Below are 24443 nucleotides of genomic sequence, written 5' to 3' on the forward strand. Positions count from 1 at the left end.
AAATCATGTTGTTAGGAAAGAGCTATTCTTTCTCATGCATGTCCCTGGTGTGTGCTTGCATATACCCATACTTAGTACAAGTGTGTACTAATTCCATACAAACATCTACTTTTAGGTGCAGGCACAGGTGAACGGTAAAGCTACAGGTTCGTTGTTGCAGCTATCCGGACGTCAGCATTCATCCGGAGTTTGGTAGGTCCTCATGCTTTCGAGGATGCTACTGTTTTACATTCTAGCGTAGTTTTAGAGTTGAGCTAGTGGAGCATGTTCCACTAGCGTTTCTTTCCTGTTTTGGTTCAGACTTTGTATTGGTGCTATTTTGGCCGATATACAACTAATACTTAATGAATTATTTCTTTCAGTTGCTTATCTCTTAAATGTTAGATGGTTGATGATGAACGATTACGAAATATTAAGAATGTTTAGCAAGTATGTTTAAAGAATAAAAAAATTTTCAAATTTTCCGCTAAAATTAACCTATGTAAAGTAAGAATGACGTAAGTAGGCTTGTTGGCGACCTCTGAGAGGTCAACGACGCCGGTCTCGTCTGGGGTCTAGATTCCAGTCGTGACAAAGTTGGTATCAGAGCGCTAGGTTAAATTCCGAGAATAATGAGTTCACATCAACCACATTGAGTAGTTTCTAAGTCATGGTAATGAAGTGCACCACTATCCTAGATTAGAGACTGCATGATGCGTAGGAAAAATTTCCCTTCTCCTGATCTTATCGTGCTTTTCCTAATGTTTGAATTCTTGGTGTTATGAACGTGTCTAACATCAATTTTTGTTGTTTTAAGAGAATGAACACTTGGAGGACTAGGGTCTAAAGACGGGAGGAGCAGCAGCTAGGGGTAATCAGAATCCATCCCAGGCTCCAGCTGAAGGAGTGGCCATGCCGGTTAACCCAGCAGGGTTAACTGATGCGGAGATGAGGGCATCTCTAGCCCAGATGGCACAGGCCATCACGATGCAGGCCCAGGCTATGACTGCCCAAGTCAACCGGCAGGATGTTCAGAGGAAGAACCCACCGGTTCGCAGCATGGCTGACAGACTGCGAGATTTCACGAGAATGAATCCTCCTATATTCACAGGGGATAAGACTTTAGAGGATCCTCAGGAGTTTATAGACGAGGTGCATAAGATCCTGGTGGCCATGGGGCCACTGATATTGAGAAGGCTGAGCTGGCTTCCTACCAGCTCAAGGATGTAGCACAGACTTGGTGCAAGATGTGGCAAGATAGTCGTGTCTTAGGTGTAGTGCCAGTCACATGGGAGCTTTTCAAGACAACATTTTTGGAAAGATTCTTCCCTAGAGAGATGAAGGAGGCCAAGGTTGGGGAGTTCATCAACCTTAAACAAGGATCTATGACGGTCAGGGAGTATTCCCTGAAGTTTGTGAAGCTATCAAGGTATGTTACTTCCCTTGATATTTAATAGCAAGAATGAGGAGAGTACTTAGCTTTGTTGAAATTATCCAGGTATGCTACTTCCCTGGTTTCGAACAGCTGGGATGAGATGAGCAGGTTCCTCACAGGAATCAATGGAGACCTGGAGAAGGAGTGTCGGTCTGCGATGCTCCATAATAATATGGACCTTTCTAGGTTAATGGTGCATGTCCAGCAAGTAGAGGACAGCCGTAAGAGGAGAGGTGTTCGTGATATTAGGAGGCCTAGGCCTCAAGATCAGGCAGGTCCCATTCATGGAGGCCATAGAAACAATTTTGGCGTCCATGAGCAGCCCAAATTCAAGAAGGGGCAACAGAGTTCTGGGAATTCTAACCCTCAAAGAAATACAACACCTAGAGGAGGCAGACCTGAACTCAATAGGGGCAATGAAGGTGAGATGCAGCGTCCAAAGAAGACCTGTGCTAAGTGTGCCCGAGCTCACAGTGGAGAATGCAAACAGGGCACTAATGCCTGCTTCGGTTGTGGTAAGAGTGGACACATGGTCAGAGACTGTCCCCAGAACAAAGGTCAGGCTGGAGGTAATGCTTAGCCTAGGCCTACCCCACAGAGTGCAGCAGCAGTCGAGCCTCCCAAGAGGAACAGATTCTATGCCCTGAAAGGCAGGGAGGAGCAGGAGAAGTCCGCTGATGTGGTCACAGGTATGCTGCAAGTATTCTCAACTTCTGTTTATGCTTTACTTGATCCAGGGTCTACGCTTTCCTTTGTGACTCCTCTGCTTGCCCTTACTTTTGAAATACTACCTGAAGTTCTGCATGTTCCTATAGTGGTTAGTACGCCTTTAGGAGAAAATGTAACAACTGATAGGGTATACAAGAATTGCCCAATAGTTGTAAGTGGCAAGACTATGAGTGCAAACTTGATTGAGTTACCCATGCATGATTTTGATATTATTCTTGGCATGGACTGGCTTCACAGCTATTATGCTTGCTTGGACTGTCGTAGTAGAGTGGTGAGGTTTCGCTTCCCTAATGAAGAAGAGTTAGTCTGGGAGGGGTACAATTCAAATCGTCCTAACCCCTTGATTTCAAATCTTAAGGACAATAAAATGATGGCCAAGGGGTTAATATGTCATCTTGTGAGTGTTAATGATTTAGATCATGACGTTCCTTCCATAGGCTCGGTGCCTGTAGTAAATGAATTCCTAGATGTGTTTCCTGAAGATTTGCCTGGAGTCCCTCCCCTTCGAGAGATTAACTTTGGTATCGACTTAGAACCTGATACTAAACCAATCTCAATTCCTCCTTATAGAATGGCTCCAGCAGAACTCAAAGAGTTGAAGTTGCAGTTAAAAGATCTCATTGATAAGGGTTTCATTCAGCCGAGCATATCCCCTTGGGGCGCTCCAGTGTTGTTTGTAAAGAAGAAAGATGGGACCCTTAGAATGTGTATCGATTATCGGCAGCTCAACAAAGTCACTGTAAAGAATAAGTATCCACTTCCCAGAATTGATGATTTGTTCGATCAGCTCCAAGGGTCTAGTTTCTTCTCTAAGATTGATCTTCGTTCAGGGTATCATCAGCTTAGGGTTAGGGATGGGGATGTCCCAAAAATAGCTTTTCGTACCCGTTATGGTCATTATGAGTTCTTGGTTATGTCATTTGGTCTCACGAATGCACCTGCTGTATTTATGGATCTCATGAACAGAGTCTTCCGTGAATACCTTGACTCTTTCGTCATAGTATTCATTGATGAAATTCTCATATACTCTAAGACCAAAGAAGAGCATGAACAACATTTGAGACTAACCTTGCAGGTACTTAGACAGCATCAGTTGTATGCCAAATTCAACAAGTATAAATTCTGGCTGATATCAGTGACCTTCCTGGGCCATGTTGTGTCCGATCAAGGTGTAGAAGTGGACCCCAGGAAAACTGAAGCTGTTAAGAATTGGCCAAAGCCTCTACTCCCACCAATATCCGTAGCTTTCTGGGATTGGCTGGTTACTACCGCAGATTTGTGGAGGGCTTTTCTTCTATTGCTGCCCCACTTACAGCCTTGACAAAGAAGAAATCCAAGTTTGAATGGACGGAGACTTGTGAGAAGAGTTTCCAGGATCTCAAGGACAGACTCACTTCAGCCCCGGTGCTTACTCTGCCTAAGAGTGGCGAGAATTACATTGTCTATTGTGATGCATCTAGGGTTGGTTTGGGATGTGTTCTTATGCAGGCTGGTAAGGTGATAGACTATGCTTCCAGACAGCTCAAGGTTCATGAAAAGAATTATCCCACTCATGACTTGGAGTTTGCAGCTCTACTGTTTGCATTGAAGCTATGGAGGCATTATCTGTATGTAGTGCATGTGGATGTGTTCACGGATCATAAGAGTCTCCAGTACGTGTTCACACAGAGGGAGTTGAATCTACATCAACGCAGATGGTTGGAGATGTTGAAGGATTATGACATGAATGTGCACTACCATCCAGGTAAGGCTAATGTTGTGGCTGATGCTTTGAGCAGGATGAGCATGGGGAGTACAGCCCACGTTGAGGATGAGAAGAAGGAGCTAGTGAAAGAGGTACACAGGCTGGCTAGACTGGGTGTGCGGTTGGTTGACTCTACTAGTGGAGGTGTTTCAGTTCACCCTAGTCCTGAATCATCCCTGATAGTTGAAGTCAAGAAGGGTCAGCATCTTGATCCTGTGTTGATGGAACTGAAGGACTCAGTGTTGTTAAAAATGAACGAGTCTTTCACTTTGGGAGATGATGGCATACTTAGATACCAGAACCGGTTGTGTGTACCAGATGTAGATGATTTACGGACCAGGATTGTGGCAGAGGCCCATGGTTCCAGATATTCCATACATCCAGGTTCCACCAAAATGTATCATGATCTTAAGCAGATTTATTGGTGGGATGGCATGAAGAAGGATATTGCAGACTATGTGGCTAAATGTCCTAATTGTCAGCAGGTTAAGGCAGAGCATCTTAAGCCTGGTGGTCTTACTCAGATTATTGAGGTTCCGACTTGGAAATGGGACGCCATTAATATGGACTTCGTGGTTGGTCTTCCGAGGACTAGGAGGCAGCATGACTCCATATGGGTTATTGTGGACAGATTGACTAAGTCTGCCAGTTTATCCCCGTGAAGTCTACTTACAGAGCTGAGAATTACGCGAGACTCTACATTGATGAGATTGTGAGATGGCATGAGATTCCTTTGTCTATCATTTTAGATAGAGGAACTCAATTTACTTCACATTTCTGGAGATCTTTCCACAAAAATCTTGGGCACGCAGGTGAAACTTAGCACTGCCTTTCATCCTCAGACAGACGGGCAGGTAGAGCGCACCATTCAGACATTGGAGGACATGTTGAGAGCGTGTGTGATTGACTTTAGAGGTAACTGGGATGAACATCTTCCTTTGATAGAGTTCTCGTATAATAATAGTTATCACTCCAGCATTGGGATGGCAACGTTTGAGGCATTTTATGGTAGGAGGTGTAGATCTCCAGTTTGGTGGTTCGAGGTTGGAGAATCATCCATTTTGGGTCCAGAGATCATTCATGAGGCCTTGGAGAAAGTTAGAGTGATTAGGGACAGGTTGGCTACTGCTTACAGCCGACAGAAATCATATGCAGACAACAAAAAGCGGCCTTTAGAATTTAATGTTGGTGACCAGGTTTACTTGAAGATATCGCCTATGAAAGGGGTGATGAGATTCGGTAGAAAAGGGAAGCTGAGTCCGAGGTATGTGGGGCCATATGAAATCCTACAACGTGTGGGTGAGGTGGCCTATCAGTTAGCATTGCCTGCGGAGCTATCTTCTGTTCATCCAGTCTTTCATGTCTCTATGTTGAAGAAGTGCCTAGGTGATCCCGCATCAATCCTACCTGTTGAAGGTTTGGGGGTTGGTGAGGACTTGTCTTACGAGGAAGTACCTGTTGAGATCTTAGACAGACAGGTCAAGCGGCTGAGGAATAAGGAGATTGCCACAGTGAAGGTATTGTAGAGAAATCATCTTGTTGAGGGTGCTATGTGGGAGGGTGAGGCCGACATGAGATCCCGCTATCCTCATCTTTTCAGCTCTTGAGGTTAGACTTCCTACTCGGAAGGCTATAGTTCCTTATCTCTTTGTATTTTGTTGCTATTGGCTGATTGTGCATAGCGATTAAGTTATGATCTGGATTGGCATTAAGATGTGTAATGTTAGTGTCATTCGGGGACGAATGTTCCTAAGGGGGGATAATGTAACGATCCAAAAAAAAAAGAAAAAAAATCGAATAAATAGGTACTGATGAAATTTTAAGGGCATAATGGTCCTTTCGCGTATTAATTAAAATAAATCAGATTTGTATTAATTTAATTTAAATTCTATTTGACAAATTCTTGAATTTAGTCTCCAAATCCTATTAGCTCTCTCTCTCTCACGCTTCTTAACCCTCTCTCTCACGTTCTCCATCGCTCTCACGTTATTCTGCCAAGCACAACAAAAAAACCAGAGAATACATCAAGAGTTCTTCACACTTGAAGAACTCACATGAAATTTTAATAAAAACAAAGCAACCAAAAATATTAAGGCTAAGAGAAGTTGTTCGTTGAGTGGTGTGGACGTTGAGGTAACTTGGACTGATTTTTGGAGAGAGTTTTGAGCAGCAATTTCTTTGTTTGAACATCAATAAAGGTATGGGTTTCTTCTCTCTTGGCTCCTTTCCCAAGAGGCCCTTTACGATTCAAATTATTCACCTCGAAACTAAGGTTGTTCCCCGTTGCATGTCCCTGTCACTAGCTCCCTATGATCTTAGGTTCAGTATTCTTGTTGGTAGAATTTAGGGATACTTGCTTGTGGTGATGATCTCGTTTCGAGTATGTATCCATGACTATGTGTTTATATTTTGTGCCTTTTGGGAATATGAATGTAAATATGTATGTATTTGAGCAAGATTGTGATCATGACTTTAAGTTTCTCTTTAGCATGTTAATATTATAGAGATTATTCATGTTTTATGTGCAATTAGAGGCTCTTAAAAATCGTGATATTCACATGGTTGAAATGCTAAAAATTCCAATTAAACAAATGACCAAATCATACCTTTAACTTGTCTAATGAATCCTAATGAACGACTAATAAAGAGGTGCTCAAATATCCCGTAAAATGCTACATAAAAATGTGTAACAAAGTTCCAGAATCAGGAAATTTGGTACAGGTGAATTTTGGAAATTTTGGGTGTCTAAAAATTAAAAAATAAATAGGTGAGGTCTGCAGGGATCGAACCCAGGACCTCACCAACGCATGCTTTAAAAAAAAAGGAACGCGTTAAGGGAGATTCGAACTGGGGTTGGGGGCCAGCGAAATTCAAAAAAAATGAAAGGAAATGGGGCTGGGGGGAATCGAACCCTTGGCCCCGTTACGAAAGAAAATAAAAGAAAATGGGGCTGGGGGCGGGGATCGAACCCACGACCCCCCAGTTCGCAAAGAAGAAGAAAAAAGGGATGCGAGGCGTGGGGATCAAACCCACGACCTCAACGCTGAAGGGGGGGGCGAAATATTAAGGAAATAAAAGTGAGGCTGTGGGGGTTCGAACCCACCACCTCACAGCCTCCTCCTCTTCAGCGAAAATTAAAAGAAAATAAGGGGGGTTGCGGGGGTTCGAACCCACAACCTCCGTATTGTAGCAAATTTAATTCTAAAACTCAAAGTGGTTATTGGGGCTCGAACCCCCAACCTTTCGGTTAATTAGTAGTAATACTAAAATAGAAAATTTATCCCTTCATGTAAATATTGAGATTTAATTTAGAATTCTAATTAAAAAATAGAAAATTAATTCTCTCATGTAAATATTGAGATATAATTTAGAATTCTAATTAAAAATAGAAAATTATTCCTTTCATGTAATTGTTGACATTTAATTTAGAATTTTAATTAGAATAGAAAATTAATTATTTCATGTAAATGTTGAGATTTAAGTTAGAATTCTAATTAAAATAGAAAATTAATTATTTCATGAAATTGTTGACATTTAATTTAGAGATCTAATGTTATGAATATTAGAAATAAATTAATGAAAAAATATAAATGATATCCAAGTGATTCAAGATTTGTGTTCCCGTGCCCAAACCTCCGTATTAATACATAAGTCATACGTGAGTAAAATATTCAAGAATAATGCCATCTACTTAGATCAAAAATCAAGATCTTGGCATATACACAAGATACACAAGTCTTGTAATGCATAATCTTAGGAAAGTAAGAATCACTTAACGAACTATAAATGAAGCCCCATGGCTTGTATGTATAGACACATAAGTTTAACATACATTCAAAAATAAGTGAACCTAAGATATACGTGATGAAATAAAGAAATGAACATTCACGTAATAAGAGGTGAGTAACTATGAAAAATAAAGGTGCTAATAATGAAGAATGTGGTGACAATCATGATGTGAGGCTAATGTATATGATGAGAGCAATCTCAAATGGGCCTAAGTAAATGTTACCAATACGTACTCACCAAGGAGGGTGTAAGATAATGAAGAGACCAGTCTCTATGAACACTCCAATGAAAATATTGAGTTTAAAACACTTAATACTAATGATGAGATGAGAAATCATCTATTGAGCTATGATGTCCTCATACTAGAAGCCAGCTTCCATGATGTATGAGTTGAATGTAATGGAAATTTATACTGAGCACCGATAGTCTAGCTATGAGCGGTGATGCCTTCTTTCGGGAAGGGCGGAGGTTCACGTAACTCTCATGAGATGAGACTGTTTGGCTTGCCGGGTATGGGTCTCCATACATCTCCTAGTCTTTGAACCTATATTGCGACTATAGGGATCTGGCGGGGTTAAATTCCCATATACGCTAGCATGTTATTGAGTCACTTTGGCCGGTGATTCCACCTCTTTTCGGTGTGGGGGAGACAGTGGATTTCATGATGCTCACATGATCTATGTCGCTTAAAGATAAAGTTCCCAATGAATGAATGAGGACAGCCTCAAATGAATCATATAAAGAAATGAATGATACCAAAGGTGTTATGATAGGATAATCAAGAGGTGATCTAGATTTAGGTAATGACATTAGGTTATTCCTGATCATTGCACAGCAAACCCGACGAAAGTCTTAAACTACATCCTAGGTATAGCTGGTGTTCACACTGGCCTATGAATGAACTAAAATGAGGTACGTATGAATGAATGAAGCAAACTCTGTGTTTGCTAAAGAAGGCTCCCTAGTGGAGGTCCCATATGTTGAGCCCTCATTTTGGAAAGTCTTAAGGTTAAGTCCATGATAACAAGGTCTCATGGCATATGAATGAATAATATGAAAGAAGCTATGTGTCATATGTTATGTGCTATATGCAGATGTTATGTGTTGTGTGCAATTTGATAATTATAATGATGCATGTCACTCTCATGGCATAACTTTCCCAATCTCAATTTGGCAAGTCCACTGACTTGACTTCCAAAAATCATGTTGTTAGGAAAGAGCTATTCTTTCTCATGCATGTCCCTGGTGTGTGCTTGCATATACCCATAATTAGTACAAGTGTATACTAATTCCATATAAACATCTACTTTTAGGTGCAGGCACAGGTGGACGGTAGAGCTACAGGTTCGTTGTTGCAGCTATGTGGACGTCAGCATTCATCCGGAGTTTGGTAGGTCCTCATGCTTTCAAGGATGCTACTGTTTTACATTCTAGCGTAGTTTTAGAGTGAGCTAGTGGAGCATGTTCCACTAGCGTTTATTTCCTGTTTTGGTTCAGACTTTGTATTGGTGCTATTTTGGCCGATATACAATTAATACTTAATGAATCAGTTGCTTATCTCTTAAATGTTAGATGGTTGATGATGAACGATTACGAAATATTAAGAATGTTTAGCAAGTATGTTTAAAGAATTAAAAAAAATTCAAATTTTCCGCTAAAATTAACCTATGTAAAGTAAGAATGACGTAAGAAGGCTTGTTGGCGAGCTCTGAGAGGTCAACGACGCCGGTCTCGTCTGGGGTCTAAATTCCACTCGTGACATTTATGATCTTTGATTGAGTTGAAATTTGATGGTTCCAATGAAAATCATTTCGATGGTTTAGATGGTTTGTCAGATTAAAATTTGATTTGAATATGACAAAGTCATTCTTTATGTCAATTATGTTAATGTTAAATTTCGAACATGATTGCACATGGTTATTTGACATGAATTGATATGTGATAAGAATGTAGGTCATATTGTTTTAATTACTAAAGATGTTTAAATCACTTGAATTTGAATTTGGTCATAGATTTGGAAATAAATAATTTTATAGATTCCAATTGACCTAAAATTTGGTAAGTTCATTGATAACGACCTAGTAAAAAGTACTCATTACTATGTGGTTATATTTTTTGATTTTAAAGTTCTTTGGAATTAAAATGTGATTTAGTATGGTGACATCCTTTATATTGATTTTTATGTTACATGTGGTACATGATTACATGTAATGAGTTAACATACATTGATATATGATAAGGATGTAGATCTATTCATTTTTCCTCAAATCGTTTGAATCTGAATTTGATCATAGCTTTGGAGATAAATATTAATTTTGAACTCTCATTGATCTGAAATTCGGTAGGTTCATCGATAATGATCAAATTTAAAATACTTATTGTTATGTACTGAGATCGTTCAGATGATGTTTTTAGATCATTTTTGTATCTTGAAAAATTAATCTTACCAAAAAATTACTCGACTATGATATAGTGGTGATAGAGTTTGTTCTCTATGATTTTGATGACTAAATTTTAGTGAAGTATTAAGTTCATAGTTGGCATAGACCTTCCTCCATAACAGATGAAATTAATACAAATCATTAAAGTTTATCTCTAGTTTTGATTATCTGTATTGACTCTACTAAACTAAGTAATATTTGACTGGATCAATGGATCTAGGGATAATGATATTCACTTTGCTTAAACTAAAATATACTCTCCATCTGAATTGGCTTTTGTTCCAAATTTGTTGAAGTGAATTTCTGACACCATATATGTTTGTTGCATGAGTTGCCATTTTTTCATCAAAATTTATTGTTCAAGATGCATTGATATCTATAAGGCGTGTTTGAATTTTAATATTCACCGTATACATAAACGTGCTTTCTTTTGGAATTTTTAAAATTTCGTTCTTTATTCTTGATTCGTGTATCTATTTCACAAAATGATGATATATGATAAGAATTACTGAGCAGGAAAATCTTAAATTCTATTATGGCCAAACAATGTTTTCAACCAAATTGATCATAGTTTCAGAATTCGAAAAAGAAAAACTCTGATTGATCTGAAATTTTTGTAGATTCATAAGAACGACCTAGTAAGAAATTATTTTTTTGGATCGTTATATGAGTTTTTGGTCATGTTTGATTAAATAGTAGTGAAGTATTAGTTTTATGTGTTGGCTTAGACTTTCTTCCCCATCAGATTAAATTGATACAAGTCACTGTGTATTTTATCGTCTAGTTTTGATAATCTATATTAACACTCCTAAACTGAGTAATATAGGATCAGATCAATATAACTAGAGGATTTTCGCTTGACTTAAACTAACATTAGTCTCCATCTGAGTTAGGTATGTATAAGTTTATGGAGTGAATAATCGATCATTGTACATGTGTATGGCATGAGTAGTTCTCCAATACCATCGATTGACTATTCGAGATGGATGGATATATATGTATAAATAATCCCTGAATTTCGTTATTCAGATTATTCGAAATATTATGATCTATTTGATGTATTATGTCTCATATTCTCAATAGACTTTACGCACCCACTTAGTACTACTTAAGCTTTTCTTTTGATAGGGATAAAATATTAATTTAAAGAATGCATTGTACATATACCTTGTGTTAGAAGGAATTATTTTCAGTTTCTAACTAGATAAGAGATGAATATTTAATATATTTGTTTGTAACTTTCCTATCATTGAGTTTGATGAATATTTCATTTATAGTGGTATGTAGATGCAGAATTTTTTTATTAATAATATCTCACATAAATTGAATTATATTAATCTATCTCATAATAGAAAGTATCTTTTAAATTGAACGAAACTTATTGTACACTAACATCTAAGTTATTTATTTTGAATAGAACTTTGAGGTTGGTTAATGGATGGGCAGAACGGTTACTACCAACATGTGAGTTCTGTTTAGAAGGAAAAATAGCTAAGAGACTTTTCCTCTTAAAAAGGAAAAGTTGATAGTGATAAGTTAGAATTATTCTATCGTGATTTGTGAGGTAAATGAACATTCGGGCAAGAGGTGACTTTGAGTTTTCTAAGATTTTCACAAACGGTTATTCATGATATAAATATATTTTATTTTTTGATGTTTTGGTAGTCTGAATATCTTGATAAACTTGTCAAGATATTTTAATCTAATATATCATCCTGAAAAAAATATATATAGAATCACCGCAATCTGATTGTAGTAACATAAACCTCTTTGCAGAGCTCATGAGTCACTTATCTTATAGAATAATTACATTTCAATTGTCTACACTAGACGCTCTATAATAGATTGATGCAGAAGAGAAAAGAAATAGACTCTGATGAAGATGATAAGATTAATTACTGACTTATTATTAGTTATTTTGTTTCTTTCGAGATAGATTCTAATAACTACATATCACATTCTTAATCAATTTCTTTCAGATCAGTACCTTGGACAACTATAGAACTAGTTGGATGACGTAAGTCTAATCTGTGACATGTTCAGATATAGGATTGTCCAGCACATATGCTGAGTGGGAGAATAAGAAAATTGAAATTAAGAACAGAATGTGTGTGTTAATTGGTTATCCTAAAGACTGAAAGAGGGTTTATTATAGTGTCCTAAAGAAAATAAGGCAATTGTTAACACAATTGTCTGATTTTTGAAAATAATCATTTAGTAAACCATGTTCCTAGAAGTAAACTAGTTTTACAAAAATTGAACAAACAAATAACAAATAAGTCAATTATAAATTCAGAAGCTCAAGAACATTTAATGGGTATGTCAGAATTGATGTTCCATTAAATTTAAGTAGTGTGAGAAACGTTACTAGACATAGGAAAACTACTATCTCAAGTAGTGGGAGTGATGTTGAGCATATTAAAAGAACATTTCATGAAAAGTTGTTAATATTTCAAGAACATGGAAGTGTGATTATAATAGTAGTACTTAGTCGTAGTGGGAGAATCATAACAAAGATTGATTTCTTTTGTATGTTTGAGAGAACTTTTATTATAGAGCTCCTGAAAAGAAGTACACTCTTGGAGGGTTTGATGATAAGGTCTCTCAATATCTAGTACAAAATTGATTTGTTACGACGAAGCACTACTAGACAAAATTGCATGAGAAAATAGCTTGGTAAATTTTCTTTCCATAAGAAATAAAAGAATGCCTGTGAAAGTTGTAAATGCATAGTTAAGAGTCTAAGTGGGAGATTGTTAGGGTATATACTATTAATCATGTGTTTAGACATAGTATTCTAACAATTTTCAAGATTAAATATCTAAGTGGGAGATTGTTACGTATATGCTATTAACCGTGCATTTAGATATAATGCATTATAACAATTGTGATGGGTGGAAGTCTAAGTGGGAGATTGTTGAGATGTATACTATTAATCATATGTTAAGAAATAATATTTATTAGAGAACAAATATTTGCTCAATTTTAATAGATTATATATTCATTTATGGTGTCTATTTACTTGTAGTAGATGATTTGGTATGTAGAGTTTTAGCTTATACATAGAGGATTAAATCATTGATTCTTATAAGTACAAAGTTTTTTGTTCACAATCTAGGATGAAAATTAGACATGTCATCGGGTACGATTGTAACACAAGATTATATGTAATTTGTCATGATTACGGGAACGGTATAATTTCAACTCCTTGTGCTATTATATTTTGGTGTATTGAACGGTACTGAGTAAAGATGGTTGTTTTAGATTAACTGACCAAAACATATTCTCTAAACTACTAAATGTACTTATATTCTTGATCCTGATATAACTATTATGATCTATATATATTAGTTATCGTTTTGATTTATTAAAAGGTGAGATTCTGAGATGGGTCAATATACCTGATAAGTTGGATGATAACAATATATATTGGTGAAATAATAAGTTAGTTGATGGAATCCATGTCTCGTTATAGAGATTGATTGATATGCCTTTTTGAGAAACTTATAAGTTTTCATCGTGTCAAATTTTGCAAGTAGATTATGAATCCGACACATGAAATAAGTTAAGTAGTGTTGTAAAAGAAATTAATCATTAAGTTAAATTCGTCAGTTTTTTAATTTATTGATTAGTATTTGAAATCTTGACATGCTGAATTACATAAGTGTTTAATGGGGAATTATGAAATAGAGGAGTGCAATCACGAATTTCTAATGGAATGATTTGTAATTTATTATGGTAAGAATAATTCAAATTAATTATTTGGAATATTTCCATAATAGGAAGCCTCGGTAATTAATTATCTGGTCCCTATAGTGTCCATATTTAACTAGAACTCAGAATCCTATTTCTATGCAAAAAGGAAGAATAATATGGATTTTTCTAGTCTTCTAGAAAAACTAGGTTTTCTAGTCCTTTTTCAATTAGGAAGAAATATCTATATATATGGATTCTCAAAACCTAGAAAGAAGAAGAATTAATTTTTTATTCGATACTTGCCCACCCAAGTATTGAGAAAGTTCGGATGTGACTTGGGATCACTGTTGAAGACCATAACTATCTTGTAAATTCACTTGAAGGTCTGTCTATCCTGGGGATTCGCTTGAAAGTATTCACTCACTCTTCAAGAGGTAATTCTTGAATTAAATTTGATGATGTTTATGTGTTCTAGCATAAACGATATTGGTTATCTATTATTCATGTAAGCAGTAAAGATCCTCATATGCTTACGATGTTCATATAGTTCTCCAACAGTCAACTCACGATGACTTAAGAGTCTATTTTCTACATAATCAAGTCGCTCTCCATTCGAGCTCTCTTACGCCAAGATACAAAACGTTTTGGTGAGACTCCACAAATCTGGAAAACAATAACGACAGAATTGAAGATCAACTTCAAAAATTAATTATCGTCAATCCATGAAGAGTATTCCCTTGATTTTTGTATATGTTGTAGACTTTGATATCTAGTTTCTATAAAAACAAGTCACTTGTCATTCGGAATCTCCTACACCAAGATAGAGACGTTTTGGGGGGACTGCATAGAGCTATAAAAAAGAAGAAGAAGATTTCATAGAAAACTTCAAAAATCAATTTCCGCCAATTCAAAAAGGATTCGATTTTGAATTTTGGATATGTCGTAACCCTCTGAGTCTAGTTTTTATAACATCAAAGGGATCATGATTTCACTGTTCCTACAATAAGTTATGAATTTTCTACCGCAGACGTGCTGTGCTGAAAAAAAATGTGACGAAAATTGAGTTATGTATGCCTCAAGTTGACAATCAATCATTGTAAGAGCATGTGTATTTATAGAAATCAAAAGTATATAAATTGTGTTTCTACAAATTATGGGAAATTATAATGATGAAAAATTTATCTCCTAGAAATTATGAAAATTATGATAAGTTTTCATAGGAATAAAATTATGGAAGTTTTCATAAAAAACAAATTATGAAAATTTTCCAAAGAAGTCGAGTTATGGAAATTCCATATAAACTAAATTACAGTAAGTTTTCATAAGAATTAAATTATGGAAATTTTCCGTGAGAATCAAATTATTGAAATTCCATCTAAACCAAATTATGGTAAAGTTTTCTTGAAAACTACATGAAAAAAATATGCCCCAAGGAGAATAGACTCGCGTCATGAAAATTTGAATTCCTTGCGTTCTATTCTAGTGAAAGTCTAAAATTTGCGTCGAAACCACAAGGTCTCTATCACCAAGTCAAACTTCTGGACATTATCCTTACTCATTGAATTGGTGGTCATTTGTAGTTGATAACCCAAGTGAAATTACCACACTATGAAGAAATGTCATGCGATAAGTCTTCAAAAACTTGAAACACTTCAAGTCGAAAATAAGTTTATAAACAACCAAAAGTCAAATGACTACTTCCAAATTAGAGAATATTGTCATGAAGACTCTGGTAAAGGTTGACCTCAACATATCGGCGTTGTCATTTCTCATGAAGACTTCAATTTTTTTCGTCAAAATTCGACAAGCCTACACGCAGAGAAGTCTAAAAAAATGAATATGCATTCTTAAAGACTTTAACATTTGTTATCAAAATTCGGCAAGTCTACACGTTAACAAGTTTTAAAAAAAAGGAAAACACATTCATGACTACTTCAAGTCTTGTCGCCAAACTTCGGCAAGCCTCTACGTCGACAAGCCTCGAAATAAGGGGCATTTGTAAACACATAAATTGTATTGGATCAAATTCATACAAAATTTGAATTAAATTCATGCTTATTTGGGCTGAATTATTAATTTAGGCTTTACAAATAAATAAGTTCATTTTGTTAAATTCAAATCTAAGGTCCATTTCACCTTGAAGCTCAAACCCGATCCACGTGTCACAGTGACTAGGCATCCAAGACCAACAAGGTGACGCCACATGTTCAAATGAGGTGGTAGTCCCAGTCAAATGTACGAACGAATCACAATGCGCCAAGTGTCAAAATGACATCCTTTGGCCAATCACAAGCAACCTTGTCCACTCCCTACAACTATAAATAGGGGATATACATGACATTCAAGGGGGATCCAGAAAACTCTACAACAAGCATTCAACAAATTGGAGAAAGCTACAACATCAACATCAATAACTCTTCGAAGGAGTGATCAATGGAGTTCTTCCCGGAGATCGACTTACAACGATGAAACGCATTCCGACGTCCCGAAGATTGACAACATCTCAAGGAGGTCTACATCATCCAACAATTCGGGAAATACGCTACTGAAGACCCTCGAATCGCGGAGAAACTTAGGAGAGAGAATCAAGAAAACAACGAAATTGTACTCACAATGATTCATTAATAAAAATCACATTTTTCTTTTATTTATTTTGCTTGCAGCCAATTTTCAACGCTTACGAAAATTTGTTGCGAACATGAATCATTATTTATAATGATGAAAGCAGTGGTAAACCTCTACAGGCAGATATAGTACCAAAAATCAATTTAGAACTAGTAGTACGATGACGGTAAAAATTAATCTACTTCACAATTTATCTAGGGTGTAGCGGTGATATACATGATCGAACTACATCTTCTAAAACTATGTAACTCTTTAATTGAGGAATGTAAAATACACATTATATAATCTTTTTAATAATTCATCCAATTAATATTTCTTGAAAATGTTTCTAATTAGAATGTTTGAAATGTGTTTGATGTATTCGTTTTTCTTCATTAAGATCTTTTTGTAACTAAATTTTTTCTATTATGATTTTAACAAAGACAAGACTGCAATTTGCACTTTTAATCACAAAAATTCCACTGAATATTTAAGAAAATGTTGGCCTAAAAGACTTATAAGAAGAGTTCTCAACCCCGCTACTATTGTTTCAACTACCAAATGTCCTTGGACCCTGACTGGCCGTTGACGACGACCAACCGAGACTGGATTTTCCCTTCACAGTCATTCAACCTTCCCCGAACTTCGCCCAGAGATTCTCTTCGCCTTATCCATGAACTAAATCATTTCAGAACCCTATTTCTCAGCCTTCTTCAAACTCTACTCCTGTCGTAGTCCCCCGAACTCTACGACACCGTATTAGTCACCGGCACCGGATTGTGGAACGGGAGAGTTCTGTTGCTGTTGTTACATATGGCAAGTCAAACGACTTCCCCGTCCATTCAGAAGAAAGTCCAAGCTCGGGGAACAAAACGACATAAGTTTATAAGTAATTTACCAGTTTCTTTCACCGTTTCACTATTAGTCGGCAGGCGGCTTGCATTATTACAATAAGCTTTCTCTCTCTTGCCTAAATTTACAAAATAAAAAATGGTACCTTATGCTGGGGAGTAGGTTCAAATTAGTCTGCTCTTAAGAATTTCGATTCATTAAGGTTAGCAAAAGTGAAAACTTTACTTGAGTCTGGTGCACTTTCTCAAAGTGTAATTTCAAATATTTTCTTGATATCTTTTGTGTCTAATGCAATTTTTGTGCAGATATTTTAGGACTTGATTTGGTTTTCTGGGTGTTTATGATTAAATACTTACTACTGTTTTCATCAAATCTATCAAAGAATAAATTATTATATATTTCATGGAAACTAAATGTATTTTTGTCAAAATAAAGGATAAAAGTTGTTCAATACATTATCTTTTATCAAATTAAAAGATATTGTTCAGTGCATACTTAAGGTGGCTATTTTGGACCTAATCTCAAACATAAGGAACAATTTTTATCATTTTCTCTCTCTCTCTCTCTCTCTCTCTCTCTCTATTTAAAAAAAATTAATAGTTTCATTTTGAGCTACATGTATTGAAAAGAAAATAGCCTAGTGGCCTTTGTTTGGAAACTTGAGCAAAAAAAGCGTAGAAGGGAGGGGGTTGCAGCAAGGAAGAAGACGAAATGGCTGGGCTTGAGTTAAGTAGAGGGTTAGGAAAAATGATGAAGGGGGTGGGGAAGATGACACAAATGGGGAAAAGGTTAGACAGGAAAGAAGTCAAATAGGAGAAGGGTTGGGGTGGCGAAGAAGACAAAGTTTAAGGGGTTTGTAGTTTTTTCAAAACAAAATTGGCGTGAAATGGTTAAAAGGAAAAATTTAAAAATGAAAAAGATCTTGGATATGCGAGTGCCACGCAACCAAAGTGGTGTGTAATAAACATTCTTTGTGAAAGATTTGGTGTGTAACCCCTTGAAGGAGGGTGTAAAGAAGGGATTTAGCTACAAGTTCAAGAGGAAAGCTATGTGTTAAGCCTTCAAAAAGGTTCAGAAGCTTTTTTGTACCTTTTTCCGGTGCTATATTTTAACTGAACCCATTAAAGAACTGAAAAATATATTGATGTTTTGTTGAGAAATTTTTCCGATTTATTTCTATGAAACAAAAGAAAGTTTGTCGAATTCTTTTTCAGTTCTTTGTAAAAACCATTTTTATTTTTGTAAAAACTGAAAAAAAATTCTACATTTTTCTTAATCTGAATCCACCTAAGTTACATGTTGAATCTCTAAATTATGGTTTTGTTATGTTTTGGTTGCAGATACTGGTGATGTGCTTTGCATGTCTTGTACACAAAAACATCTCTTTACAAAATCAAGTTAATGATTTGCAGGTAACTTACAATATCATTTTGCTTATAATTATGTATCCATGTAAGGCGTTAGCAAATTCATATTAAGTTACATTACATTAATTACACGACCACAAAATTGTTACTCCCTCAGTCCCACTTTGTATGACTTACTTCCTTTATAGTCAGTCCCACAAAGAATGACACAATTCTATATTAAGCGTCAATTTAACATTAAAATACTCATTTTACCCTTTATGGAATGATTTGTAGCCACACAAATATCCATCACTTATTTTAAGCTACAAGTTCCAAAACTCTTCCTTTTTCCCTTTTAACTTCGTGCCGAGACAAACTAACTCATATAAACTGAGACGGAGGGAGTATTTCTTAAGGTTAAGCTGCTACAATGATCATATTGGTTCCATCTGTCCTACTTTATACGCCATCTGTTATTATTTCTGTAATATTCCGAAAAATCATATATTAATAAAGAGCCAGTATGCCCTTAGGATAGCCTATTAGGGGTACATAGTCACCCCAATGCCCAATATTGAGAAATATTGGGCATAGTATAGAAAAATTGGCTAAGGGATATTAGCCAATTTTCTATATACGAATAAGAAATATACTTTTTGGGTTCTCATACCCCAATCCAAGATGGTTGTTCAATAAATGTACCTGCAATGAAGACCCTAAACTAAAATGCTTTTTCCTTTAACTAACAAAAAGGTATGAGGCATCCAAGTGTCAAGCCTAGATACCATGTCACATGATCAATTGAAATGATCATGTAGAGTAAGCAGTGCCCAAGGACATAGTGAGGATCCTTGGGACAATAAGTAAACATTCACAAAGGAACCATAAATAATAGTTAGTTAGGAAAGTACAACCAACCCATGTGCAAGCACATGTGCAAGACATGTGAAGAAGCACCAAAAGGAGGGGACCACCCTAACCGAATTTGGTTAGGGTAGTTAAAGGGACAAAAACGTGCATAAGGGAACACGGGCCTAACTTCCTAACCAATTTTAGACTCTAACCTACTGCCCCAAATAGATAACTAACCTAGTACTAACCGAAATGGACCCATTAGTGCACCCGACAATCTAGGACCAAAACCGGGTTGACACTAACCTAGTACTAGTTAAAGAGACAACCTAGTACCTAACCTAGGATGGTCCAAAAGAGTTAGTTAAGATCCTAAAAACTTAGGATACTTTAGTAAGTACCCTAGGATACTTAATTAATTAATTTAGAAGCTTAATTAATTAATTTAAAGGGTGAAAACCGAAATCACAAAGAAGTTTCAAGATTTTGGTTAAAACAAAAAAAAGACAACCTAGTACCTAACCTAGGATGGGTCAAAGGATTAGTTATGGTCCTAACGACTTAAGGGTACTTTAGTAATTAGCTTCGGTCACATAATTAATTAAATTAGCAATTTAATTAATTATATTAAATGATCAAAACGAAATTCTTACACTAACCTAGTACAACTCAAGAAACATCCTAGTACTTAACCTAGGATGGTCCAAAAGGGTTAATTTTGGTTCCAATGACTTAAGGGTACTTTAGTACTTACCCTATGTACCTAAATTAATCAAATTAAGTATTTAATTAATTAATATAAAGTCAATATATTGACCAAAACAATAGTCAACACCAATTTCCAGATTTGACTAAGTGTTATGCTCTCCTATGTTTAATCAACTTAGGAGGGGCTTTTTGGTAATTGGTTAACTAGTTTATTAAATTAACTTATTAAACCTAAGTTTTTTAATTCAATATCAGTTCTTTAACCTAAAAATCACGTTCAATCTCATAGAAAAAAAAAGGGACGCAAAACAGTAAGCAAACGAGGGTAAGAAAAACAGAAAATTCCATTGATTCTCCTAGGCGATTTCAAGGTTTCTCCAAGTTTTCGTTCAAGATGGTCTTCGTAGATTAAGTTCTACTTAAGGTATGGGTTTCTCTCCTGCACTTCTTTATCCAAGAGAACTTTCTTTCGAATGATTCAAAGATCTTGAAAACTAGAGTTGTTTCCCGTCATTCTTGTCGAACTCTTTTCCCTAGTATCCTTGTTACGATTTCAATGTTGAATAGATTAGATATCATGTTGTTGGTATGTGGTGTTGTCTGATATTAATGTGTATGGTTTTTGATGAAATAATGATTGAACGAATCTATTAATTGCACACGTTTGATGCTAAGTGTTATTATCTGAAATAAAAGAATGATACTATGTTAAAGATATGTCCGAAAATGTTATGCATGAAGATGTTATGGTCTATTGTGCATACTTGTTGTTAATATGACGTTATAAAGATGATATATTTATCAAATGCTAATATGATGTTGTCCAAGATGTTTAAAAAAATGTTATGCCTAAAGTTATGTTAAATAAATAAAAGACTGGCTAATGTATAATATATAAAAACTTAAGCATGTTGCACATGAAAATTGGCTTATGCCAACAAATATGGTTATGAAATCTATTCCCAATTGTTTATGCCAATACTAATCGTATGCCAATAAAATGGCTAACAATACATAGTCTAAAAGTGATGTATGGAAATGTCTATAATATTATGTTAAATAATTAAAAGATTGGCTAATGTATAATGTATAAAAACTTAAGCATGTTGCACATGAATATTGGCTTATGCCAACAAATATGGTTATGAAATCTATGTCCAATTGTTTATGCCAATACTAATCGTATGCCAATAAAATGGCTAACAATACATTGTCTAAAATATATGTATGGAAATGGATATAATATTATGGTAAAAAATTAAAAGATTGACTAATGTATAATGTATAAAAACTTAAGCATATTGCACATGAAAATTGGCTTATGCCAACAAATATGGTTATGAAATCTATGCCCAATTGTTTATGCCAATACTAATCGTATGCCAATAAAATGGCTAACAATACATTGTCTAAAAGTTATGTATGGAAATGGCTATAATATTATGTTAAATAATTAAAAGATTGGCTAATGTATAATGTATAAAATTTAAGCATGTTGCACATGAAAATTGGCTTATGCCAACAAATATGATTATGAAATCTATGCCCATTTGTTTATGCCAATACTAATCGTGTGCCAACAAAATGGCTAACAATACATTGTCTAAAAGTGATATATGTAAATGTCTATAATATTATGTTAAATAATTATAAGATTGGCTAATGTTTCATACATATTAAATTTAAATATGAACATACGTAGAATTGGCACATGCCAACAAAAATGGTTATGTAGTTTAATATTCAAAGGTTGAGGCCAATACTAATCATATGTCAATCTTTGTGTAGTTAGAGTATCAAATGATAATATAAGCACTTATAAACTAATTCAATGAACCCATAATCAAGTGCATGTCACTCATTGGGACAACTCCTAACATGCTCTAAAAGAATGACATATGAACACATGAAACTCATTGAATTAAGTGTTCATCGTCCATAAACGGTGATATGAAGCTACTAATCTAAAGTAAGTAAGTAACGTGAGTTATAACATAATTAAAGGGGTCTAGATTAAGTAAGTGAACAGAATGGAGTGTTAAAGGAAGTGAGACAAGTCTTACTTACACCTAAGCTATTATGATAAAAGAATACTCACGAATGAAGGTGTTAGAATGTGTTAGACTAGTTACATTAATACCTAAGGATGATATGTAAGGACAATTCACATTTCATCAATGTAAAGAAAGGATGTTATGTAAGGACAATTCACATTTCATCAATGTAAAGTAAGGATGACAAGTCATCAAAAGAGTAAGTAAATCTCAATCTAGAAGCAAGCCTCCACAATGCTTGAGTCAACACTAGAAGATAAAGAAGAAATGAACATTCATGTAATGAGGTGAGTAATTATGTTAATCTATGATGCTAATGAAAATGATGACAACATGATAAGAGGCTAATGTTAAAGATGAGAGCAATCTCAAATGAGCTAAGTAAACCAAAACGTACTCACCTATGAGAATGTAAAGTTAATGAAGAGACCAGTCTTTACGTACACTCTAATGAAAGTATTGAGACTGCTGTATACTTAATACTAATGATGAGATGAGAAATCATCTATTGAGCTATGATGTCCTCATACTAGAAGCCAGCTTCCATGATGTATGAGTTGAACGAAATGGAACTTTATACTGAGCACCGATAGGCTAGCTATGAGCGGTGATACCTTCTTTCGGGAAGGGCAGAGGTTCACGTAACTCTCATGAGATGATACTGTCCGCCATGCCGGGTATGGGTCTCCTTATATCTCCTAGTCTTCGAACCTATACTGCCAATATAGGGATCTGGCAGAGTTCAATTCCCATGTACGCTAGCATGTTTTGGGCCATTTTGGCCGGTGATTCCACCTCTTTTTGGTGTGGGATAGAAACTGGATTTCATGATGCACATATGATCTATGTCGGTTAAGGTTGGAGTTCCTCCATGTATGAAAGATAATGAAATGAACGATACCGAAGGTGTTTGTGCAAGACAATCAGGAGGTGAAATCAGCTTCAACTAATGACATTAGGTCATTCATGGTCATTGCACTTCATGATCCCGATGAGAGTCTTACAATTCATCCTAGGTATAGCTGGTGTTTACATCAGCCTACGAAATGAATAATGTGAAGTACGAATGAACGAATGAAGCAGACTCTGTGTTTGCTAAAGAAGGCCCTCGGGTTGAGGTCCCATATGTTGGGCCCTCACTTGAGGTGTCTTATGCTACATGAAAGATTCCAAAGTCTCATGTATATGAATTATGTAATATGTAAAATATGAAAGTAATGAAATCAATGGCATGATCAATAGAGAATTGCTTATGAAAGGTAATGAATATATAGTGTAAAGAATGACTCACTATAAGGTAGGAAAATAATTCCTTAGTCCTTGGATTACTTACATCGATTCATAATGGGTATGGGACTACAATGAATCATTGCACTTATAAGTAAAACATAGTACCAAAGGAGTTATTGAACTATACAACAACAAGAAGAAAAAGACTGAAAAATAATCTAAGTGTACAAAGAGGAGCTCTCGGCCTAAGAGGATCAAAATCTCAAATCTTCGCCCGAGTTGTTCTAAATTTATTTTGATGATACTAATATATTGTAATCATATAGAAAATGAGTTCTGTGTTTTGAATGCATTAAAACACATCATGTTCATACCACAATTCACAACCAATAAATTAAGAAAGTCTAGTGACTAGACTTTTCAGAAATAGCATGTCGTTTAGGAAGAGCTTTCATTGATCATGCATAGCTTTATGTGTATGTGTGCGTACACCCATACTTAGTACAAATGGTGTACTAACCCCCTACTATTTACTATTTTTATAGGTGCAGGTTAGAGGACAGGTTGACGACACTTGCAGCGGTTTGGACTTTAGTGTTTCTCCGAACCATTTGGTAGGTCCTCATGATTTAGAGGATGCTACAGATTTAGTCTAGCCTTAGTTTTAGACATATCTAATGGATTTTTTCCTTAGCGTTTCTTTCGCACCTTCATTTCGAAGCTTTGTAATAAGTCCATGTTTGGCAAACTATTTATGATATATTCATCTTAAGTTTCGAATTGATTCTTTATGTTAGATGGTTGTTATCTTATGTCGAGCTTAGTATATGATGTATCTAGTTAATAATTATATGAAGTCTATGTAGACTTCATACATATTTAAAGTTTTAAATTTTCCATAAATTTAACTAGACGAATGTGATGAATGCAAGATGAGGCTTGTCTGCGACCTTTAAGAGGTCAACGACGCCGGTTGCGATC

General features: G+C 35.6%; 1 protein-coding gene across 1 annotated transcript in view; it reads left to right on the forward strand.

The window, feature by feature from the left end:
• The first annotated feature begins 891 nt into the window (after window positions 1–891).
• The window catches only part of LOC107013269 (ion channel CASTOR-like), a 57453-nt gene continuing 33901 nt past the window's right edge, over window positions 892–24443 (forward strand). The window contains 4 exon segments of the mRNA XM_027915593.1: window positions 892–1131; window positions 1620–1685; window positions 1737–1983; window positions 3280–3421. Coding sequence (XP_027771394.1) covers window positions 892–1131; window positions 1620–1685; window positions 1737–1983; window positions 3280–3421 — 695 coding nt within the window.

Source organism: Solanum pennellii, chromosome 3 (assembly GCF_001406875.1).
Source record: "Solanum pennellii chromosome 3, SPENNV200".
NCBI lineage: Eukaryota > Viridiplantae > Streptophyta > Magnoliopsida > Solanales > Solanaceae > Solanum > Solanum pennellii.